Source organism: Pteropus alecto, unplaced genomic scaffold, assembly GCF_000325575.1.
Source record: "Pteropus alecto unplaced genomic scaffold, ASM32557v1 scaffold189, whole genome shotgun sequence".
NCBI lineage: Eukaryota > Metazoa > Chordata > Mammalia > Chiroptera > Pteropodidae > Pteropus > Pteropus alecto.
The window spans coordinates 654446-663242 of NW_006442117.1; the positions used below are offsets into that span (position 1 = coordinate 654446).

General features: G+C 61.4%; 1 protein-coding gene across 1 annotated transcript in view; it reads right to left on the reverse strand.

Moving 5' to 3' along the window:
- Window positions 1-968: 968 nt before the first annotated feature.
- CUNH1orf131 (chromosome unknown C1orf131 homolog) overlaps window positions 969-8797 on the reverse strand; it is a gene marked incomplete at its 5' end in the record, with an annotated part of 10263 nt that continues 2434 nt past the window's right edge. The window contains 5 exons of the mRNA XM_025039059.1: window positions 969-1400; window positions 2317-2369; window positions 2844-2930; window positions 3060-3155; window positions 3768-3824. Of these exons, the coding sequence (XP_024894827.1) occupies window positions 1262-1400; window positions 2317-2369; window positions 2844-2930; window positions 3060-3155; window positions 3768-3824 (432 nt within the window). The remainder of the gene's footprint in view (window positions 1401-2316; window positions 2370-2843; window positions 2931-3059; window positions 3156-3767; window positions 3825-8797) is intronic.

Here is an 8797-nt window from a genome sequence, read left to right on the forward strand (position 1 = left end):
GGCGCCCGCCCCCCAGCCCCTCGTGTGCCGTGGCCCCCTCGTGGCCCCTGGACCTGAGCGCCCAGGGCCCCAGGACTCACAGGCCCCGTCCGCGCTCACTCAGCGAATCAAAGGCGGGACAGAGACCCGGGGCGTGACTCACACCCGGGCCTGCTCTTCCAGACCCACCAGCCTGCGGCGTCGGCGCCCGGCAGGCAGGCGAGGCGGGCAAGGCGGGCGAGGCAGGCGAGGTGGGCGAGGCCTTGGCACGCCAGTGGCGGCGGTCACCCGGCTCCCGGGGATTCTCCTGTGCTGTGCCAGGTTTGGGATACGCGACACCTCTCGAAAAAATTACCGACAACTCCCGAAGCACACACCTGAATGAACGCCGCCTTCCAAAACAAGCCCAGGAGGCACAGCGCCGATTCCAAAACTGCTGCGGCTCAAAAACACTTTCTGAGCAGCTCACCTGGCGGTGTCTTCAGAGTTAACTTATAAATCACATAAGAAAGGTCAGCCATGTACACCCCTCTGTTCTGACCAAAACCCTATTAGTCCTAGTTTGGATCTGAATTATTTGGCCAAAAAGAAAAAAAAAGAAAAAAAAGCCAAAACGGATTAGTATCAACGAAGACTATCTTTTTTCAATGTGCAACAAGCACTGAAAGCCCCAGACGCTTCCGGCAAACGTGGGGTCATTAAGATCTCACGTTTACTGGCCAAGGCGATTCCTTCGGAGGCGGTGAGGCTCAGACGCGGGTACCAGGGCACAGGTAAACTCGTCTGCTGCCTTAACTCATCACGTGCACCACAAAAGCTGCGTGTTACTTATGTGCCTTCTTACGAAGCAGATTTCACACACCTGGCAGGCAGCAAGTTGAAACAGCCTTTCCCACCGAGTAACTGACAAATTACTCATTCTGAGTGCTTTTCTGATATACACAGTAACAATTCATTTTTATAGAAAATTAAATGTCGCTTATAGCTCATTATTAGCTCTCACAAAACGGTACATTTATTGGGTCTCATGACAAGTGAACGCACAGGACAGTGGCGAACACAGCACCAGCCCTGAGGGAGGACGGGAAACCCTACGCGGGCCCCACGCAGTTACCGCCAGCGGACGGACACGGCGGCGACCAGAAATCTGAGCACTTTTATTTAGCTATTTTTCCTTAAAATAAAAAAGTAGTTTACGAAATGTTAAGAACAGTCTGGAAGGCTTGCAGGGCCCGGTTTCAGCACGAAGGCACGTCCCTGCCCCTCCGCTGGGTAAAGGATGTCATCGGGCCACCCGGGAAGAATTTATTTTCTTGATGTCCACCTGGCTCAGGATCAAGGTCCCGTTTTTGAACCTGCCCACCTGTCCGCTCCGTCCACCTGACGACATGCTGGCCGCCGGCTGCTTCTTTCTGGATTTCCTACATTTCAGGAGAGAGACGGTACCAGAGCTGAGCCTGGGAAGGGTGGTGGCACCGCCACGCTGGCCACCCGGCCCGCTCCACAGAGCCCGCGCCCTCCCGCGCACGGCCCAGCCCGGCGGCAGCGCCCCGATGCCCGCCGTCCCCAAGACACGCCTCTGCCTCTACACAGAGCGTCCCGCTGCGGGGTCTTTTCAGGCTGTCCCCTCCTCTTTGCTTGGTTCTCACCTCGGATGTCACCTCCTCAGCGCCCCCCCACCCCCCGATGTTCTCGCCTCTTCACGGAACCTGCCAGACCCGGCACGTGGCGCTGGGCTGTGGTGTCGGCGTTCCCCTCTAGGGCAGGGGTGGCCTCCGTGTGGCCACGGCTGTGTCCCCAACACCAAGACACCTGCGTGCCTGGCACACAGCGGGCCCTCGACAGACACACACGGCCAGACGGATGACCGCTGGACGGCGCGTGGGAGCTCACTCACGAGGAGTCGAGCGAAGGTTAAGGCGAAGGCGTCAGGTGTGAAAGGGCCACTCGAGCGGGACAGAGCGGCACGGAGGGAACCAACGCGGCACGGCAGGTCCCGTCACGCACACTGGCGCCCGCCCCGCCCGAGCTGTCGCAGTAGCCGGCTCGGGGGGACGGAAGTCTGGGGAAGGCCGATCTCGGCTTCTGCGCTGGTCACCTGCAGCGTCTGCTCTTTGGCAAGGGAGACGGGACGAGGTCCCTAACTCAGGTCTGGGGGCCGCCGACGCTGGGCAGCTCGCCAAGTCCTGTCTCAACCCTAAAGGGCTTCACTGGGACCCAGGAGGGGCAGCGGGCGCTCCCGCGGCCTGGAAACGCCACCGAATTCAAGGTGCTACTTTCGGCACTAATCGGGTCTGCGCAGGTCACCCCGCCCTAGCACCTGGTGGTGTCGCTCACCTGTCTTCCTGCCCTTTCCTCTTCTTTCTCTTGAAAATATCTGTGTCCTGGGCCTGGCATCAGAATTTAAGATAACACAGGTGTCAGTAAGAGATACCGCAGAGCCAAAGAAGCAAGAGCTCTCTGATCAAAAGCCACCGAGACTCGATTCGCTTTTAACACTTTCTCGAGTAGGCACGTCAAAGCAGGCTCAGAGCTTCGTCCTCAGACCCTCTGAGGAACGTGGAAGGCCGCCGCAGTCGACTGAGCAGAGGACTACCCCGTGCCCCCCTGTAGGGAGGAAGGGGCGCAGCAGCTCCCCTCCTGGTGTGCACCGCGGGACACAGGGCGGCCTGCGCACAGAAGGCCATCGGAGCGGCTGGCGGTCCCGAACAGGACTCTGCTGTTTGGAGCAAACCTTGCACGTAAACGCACCAGACTACGTGGCTGGCATCACACGCGTAGCCACGCGGAAGGAGGGGGGAGCACGTGACCGCGGGGCCCCAGCCCGCCCACCGAGACGGCGCCGGGTCGGCCGCCACACCCACCGTCCGCTTCGCCTCCTCCCGCGCTGCCTTTTGCTCTTTGATTTGCTCCTGCAAAACCTTGTAATTCACATAACTCTTCTTGGGAGGCTGAAATAAAGAAAAGGGACACGTGTCAACCTTCTTGGCCCCGCACGGACTCCCCGGTGGCCCACGCTGTGACCGGCCCTGGCCCCTCGCCGCCCGAGTCTGACGACGGTGGGCCGCGGCAGCCCTCACCTGAGCCCCCAGCATGATGGCGCGTTCCCGTTCCAGAACTCTCTCCTTGCCCTTTCCGTAACCCGTGATCCCAAACCGGTGCACCTCCAAGCGAGCCTGCAGACACGAACAGATGGCACCCACGTGCACTCCGAGCCTCCACGGAAGGTGACATACTCCGCGGGGCCCCCGGCCACACACCGCGACCTCGACACGCCGTTTCTCCCACGCTCGGCTTGGACGGCTGAAGCGAAGCACCCTGGGCACAAACGTGTGACGGGCCAGGATCACACGCAGAGGCGCACGCTGAAACGAGCGGCTACCCACAAAGGCAGTGACTTCAACCACGAAGTCCCTCTCCCAATACACCGAGGAGCCACTCACCATGGCTTTAAACACAGATCACGTTTGTTTAAAAAGATATTGTAGAAACGAGGAAAAGTCGCCGATAAATACCCATTCTCGGCAGCTGATGACTTCCTCCTGTCGCTTCTCATGCATGTTTAGAACCCGGTTACCGTCACTGAGTGCGCACAGCCCTGCTCCCCACTCGCCACCGCGTCACGGAGTTGCAGTCACAGAGCCATCGTGTTTTTAATGATTCACGATACTCGAGCGAGCGACGTAGAGCGACGTGCTTGACCATTTCCCAACCACTGGACGTGTCAGCACGTCCATCTTTTTTTTATATTAGGAAGCTGAAAAAATTAACAGTTTCGAAACACATACCTTTTCTAAGTTGAATTCTTGTACGTCCACGTCTTTCTCGAGGAGACTAGCCTTGGTCTGAAAAGAAAAAAGACCCTTGTTAAGACCGCCTGCGGGTGTGTCGCCACCGCGTCGACCGCCAGCAGGGCGCCACGCGGAGAAACGCCCGGAGCTGGCCCGGGTGCCTCGACGACCGCCAGATAGTAACAAAGCGCGGCGCACAGGGGCCCGGTTAACCGCTGACCGAAGGGAAACGGACAGAAACGCCGTCGGGGCTCAAGGCTTAAGAGAGGACCGAGGGGAAACCGAGTCAGGCTGAGAGGAGTCGCGTCTCGCGCCACGTGCAGGAGGCTGGAGGGGTTCACACGAGGGCGCCCGGGAGAGCGGGGCCTCGGGGGGGCGTGAAAACGTGCTATTTAAACAACGCGCTCTCCCCTCCCACCAGGCGCTACACTAACGGCCACCCGAACTCCAACCTGACTTGAATATTTCTTTTAGGAGTAGAGATTGGGTTTATAATTCCCAACAGAAAATAACGGTGCGACAAATGCCTTCAAAATAGGAGGCTCTTTACATCCACAGACCCTCTGGCTGTGGTCACCGAGCCACGGACTTGACCGGGAAACTGCGCTGGCCGATCTGCGGGCCCCGGAGGTCTCGGGTCACCCCCGGAAGCGGGCTGCAGGGATGGGCGTCTGGGGCCACGCCCTTCGCCACGGCGAGACGTGCCCTGCGCCACGGCCCATGTGTCCCCCAGTCTCTCCTGACCAGGGGAGCTGTGCTGCAGCTCGTCCTGTCGGCCCCCGCCACTGTCCCAGGGCCGTGTGGGTCAGTCACTGGTGTTGCCACAGAGGCCAGCGTCTGTCTCCGCGTGGAGCCCCGCGCTGACCTCGGGGGGTTGTTACAAGGACATAAGGCTGATGACCTCGTGGTCAAGTAGGCCCCCGCCGAGGAACTGACAGGCTCCCAGGCACCGCCGCAGGCCGCTCCTGTCACATGGACACTGCTCTGGGTGGCCTGCACGCTGGGTGACAGGTCTCACCACGAGGACGAACGTCGTGTCGCAGGCACGTGGCCTAGCTCTGTGCTGCTGGTCCCGGTAACGCGCCCTCCACGTCGTACATCGGGATTCCTGCCTTTATCACCTGTCCGATTTTCTTCGGACAGCGGGTCTTCGGCAGAATCGAATGCCTCAGGGCGCGGTGGTGACGGGAGAGGCCGGGCTCCGAGGACCAGTCGCTGCCGACCCCAGCTGTCTGTCCTGCAGCAATAGACACCGTCCGACCCTTGTCCAGTTAGGGAGTCGCTGGGTAAATAAACCCTCTTTGTACAATGCAAGCAGCCCCGAGAACTTGTCGTCTGTGTTCAGACGAAGCACCGTGGAGGCCAGCGCCCCGGGGCAGACGGAAGCTGTCACACGGCTCAGCTCGGCTCGGCCGACTGGGCAAGACAAGCGGGTGAACGAGGCCTGCGTCGCTTCCTGCTTCTGTCTCCAAAGATCACTGAGTGGAACTTAAAATTTCCGCCCAAACTGATAAAACCAAAAACCATTCCCTTTTAAGAAAATTCAGACATCGTAGCCAGTCGCTGTGATGGATGAACAGTCGCTGGCTCCCCACTGCGGGAGCTGCTTGGAGCGAAGCCCCTCGGGGCCCGCTCCCCCGTGTCTGAGGCTCCCGTCTGCGAGCTGTTCGGGGGCGTGCACGGCGAGCTGTCACCACCTGCCGCGCCCCTCGCCGGTCTCGCTCCTGTTCCGATGAGGCGTGACCCATCTCGTCGGGCAGGAATCGCGTCGGCCGGGTTACTTCCTCCTTCACACATGTCTAACACGGGGCCCACGGAAGGACAGGGGCGCAGAACGTAGGTGGCACCGTGACCAGCAGAGCGCTGGGCAAGACCTTGGTAACCAGAGACTACGAGGCCAGTAACAGCCTGGGAAAACGTCTTCACGCTGGGGAAGGTTCTAGACCAGCACGCCCGTGTCTCTCAGGGGACAGGGAGCCCAAGGTGGCCTGCTCTGTCCCTGGGCGTCAGTTTCAGGCCCAGACCGGACCTTGGGCCCGCCCCACATCCGCACTCCCCCTGGGGTCCCTGGGAAACTCCGGAGGGTCTGCGTTTCCGAAAGGTGATACTGGGTGCTGAGCGTCGTCACCCCCATGTCCCGTGGGCTCCAGGGACCACCCAGGTAGCACGCTCTTTGTATACTGCGCTTCTGCAGTGACAGCCGTGACTACTCAAGCCAAGGGGGACACAACAGGGAGCTCTGAGGCCTCGCATCGGTTCGGGCCGGTTTCTGCTGCCAGATACACGTGCACCGAACTTACAAAAAAGACTAACTTGTGATTTCGAAGCTCTGGGGTTTTGGCATTACAGATACGGGACCGTGAGGTCGCGGCGTAAACGCAGGCAAACGGTTTACGATGAAGACGGCACGTGAGCCGAGGGAATCCGTGACACAAACCACCAGAGGGTGAACGACGTGGCGCTGGCACCCGGAAGCACCGGCCAGCAGAGCTGCTGCTGGGTCGCCACGTGCTCAGCAGTCGCCACGCAGCCAGTCCGGGCCGCAGGAGCCCCCCGACCGGCAGCGCGCTGCACTGGCCCCGCTGTCTGTCTTATCCCGTTTCTGTGCGGGCCACAAAAGAGGATAAGGGTCCTGGACAGAAAGCAGGGGCCGGCATTACGGGGGGAGGAAGGGCACCCACGGGACACGTCCCCAGAGGCCAGACAACCCCTGGGCGCTGTGCACCCCACGGGGCGCCGTCCCAAGCGCAAGGGTGCGGGAACCTCCCGGGCGGCCTCACAGTGCTCACTGCGGAGCGGCTCCGCCCACCCGTCCCCCACGTCACGAACCCGGGCCGCTCCGCTGTGAACCTGGACCCGCAGTCGGCCCCGGCTCGGCCCCTCGAGCCTGCTGCTCTCGCCGATGTGGCATCTCACGCAGCGGGGGCTGGAGCGACCTGATTAAACGTAAATCACCTTGAGCGGTCGCTCAAAATTCTTCGTACTTTAAGCTAAAATCCAGAGGCCTCGGCACTGCCCGGGAGGAGGGCCGGCAGCGCGGGTCCCCAGCAGCCCTCCGTCCGGCCCTGCGCTGCTCCCGCAGCCTCCCCACACCCGCGGCTCCTGACACCGCGCCCTTCAGGAGCGTGAGCCCGAAGCCACCTCCGAGCTCCCCGCCCATCCCACCGGAAGGGGGCTGCCTGTCACTCCCGGGACCCCACTGCTCCCTAGGAGCGTCTGGGACTGTTCAACCAAAATACTACTCGTCTGGGGTCTGCCCGACCCCGCCAGCAGACGGTCTAGTCCCTGAAGAAAAGGACTAACTGCATCGCTTGCTGCTGGCCCCAGGTCTGGCGAGGAGCAGGCGCCCAGCCACCCGTGGGGAGAGGAGGGAGCGGGTGTCACACTGCCAGCACGCCACGCCTGCGACAGCGTAGGACATGCACGTGTGGGTCAAACAACGGGGCAGGACACGATGGGACGGGACCGGGAGCCAGGCTCCCAGATAAACCCACCACCCGGGGTCCTGGCCACCGGTCCGCACACGGCCCAGCGCGCGCTCCAGACCCGACTCACTGTGCACCACCCATCTGGACGCTGGGTGCACCCCCTGCCTGCGGCGGTCCAGGCTGTCCCCGACTGGCCATAAATCAGAGACCCCAGGACCCCTCCCGGGGTTCGACCGATTTGCTAGAGCGGCTCACAGAATCCCGAGAAGCCCGCTCACTCGCGAGATCGCGGGTTTACCATAGGAGGACAGAGCTCAGAACCGCCACGGAGGAGATGCCCAGGGCCTTGGGGGGTGGGGGGGGGGAGGGCAGGGCAGAGGGAGCACCCCCGCCTCTCCGGGATCCCTATCCTGGCACCTCCACGCTCACCGGCCCGGAGCTCTCCAGAACTGTCCTTTTGGGACTTCATGGAGGCTTTGCTTTGTCACAGGGGCATGACCTCCACCCCTCACCACCCCATACACGGAGGGCGGGACCGAAAGCTCCCACGGGGCCTGTGACCATGTGGCTGGCTCTGCAGGCGGCCGGCCCCCAAGCAGGAAGCTTACCTAGAGTCGGTCACTCGCATAGTAAAAGACGCTTTGGGGGCCCCGGGGCAGAATGTGGCAAAGACCAAATATTTTTCTTACCAGCGGTCACCACGTCACACTCGTGACAACCCATTTCAATACCAGTAACAGCACGAGCCTGAGATCTGGTCACTTCTGGGCTCGGAATCAGCGGGCTGCTGTCCAACTGGCCAGGGTCTGTCAGTCCCCACGTGGTTTTCAAGGACGTCCAGCTGACTCCGCCACTGACCAGTGGAGGCCATTGTCACTTTGTCACATATTTTTGCTGAGTCCACGTGTCCCTGGACTGCCCCGTGATGACCCGGAAGCTTTCAGCGGGCCAGGGCACAACGGTGTCACCGTGTCACGCAGCTCCTGGCTTCGCGTTTTGGACCCCGACGAGTCCCACTGACGGATACTCTTCGCCCGGCACTCCCTGGGCCCAGGACGTGACGCGATGACTAGCGTCGCATCTGGCTGCGCTTCCTCGCACGCGCGGGTCTCTGCAGGGGCGTGCGTGTCTCTGCTGGTCCGTATTCTGCCTCCTTAGACACAGTCGCATTTTCAAAGTTTAAATTTTAAAGGGGAGAGAAGAGCAGGGCGTCGGGGACCACTGAAGATCCCAGTAAGGCCCGGAAGCCCAAAAGGCACCGCGAGCGGAGGCTCCCGGGAAAAGTCAACGATAGGGAGAGGTCCCCCCGACGCAGGCAAGACAGACGGCGACAGCCTCCTGCAGATGCGGTCAGAGGGGCCGGAGGCGCGGGCCCATGCGGGCCAACGCCCGTCCTTGCTGTTAGAAAGAGAGCCTGCCATTCCAGGAAGAGAAACCCGAGTGGAAGAGGAAGCTGAGGACCTGGATTTGAAGAAACCGGGGCGCCCAGACGCTTGTCAAATTCCCCAAACGCAGAATCACGCTGCAAAGTAGCACCTTCCAACCTTCGCACGTCGGGGCACACGCGGGAGCCGATGAGCTTCGCAAGGGACGCCGGGG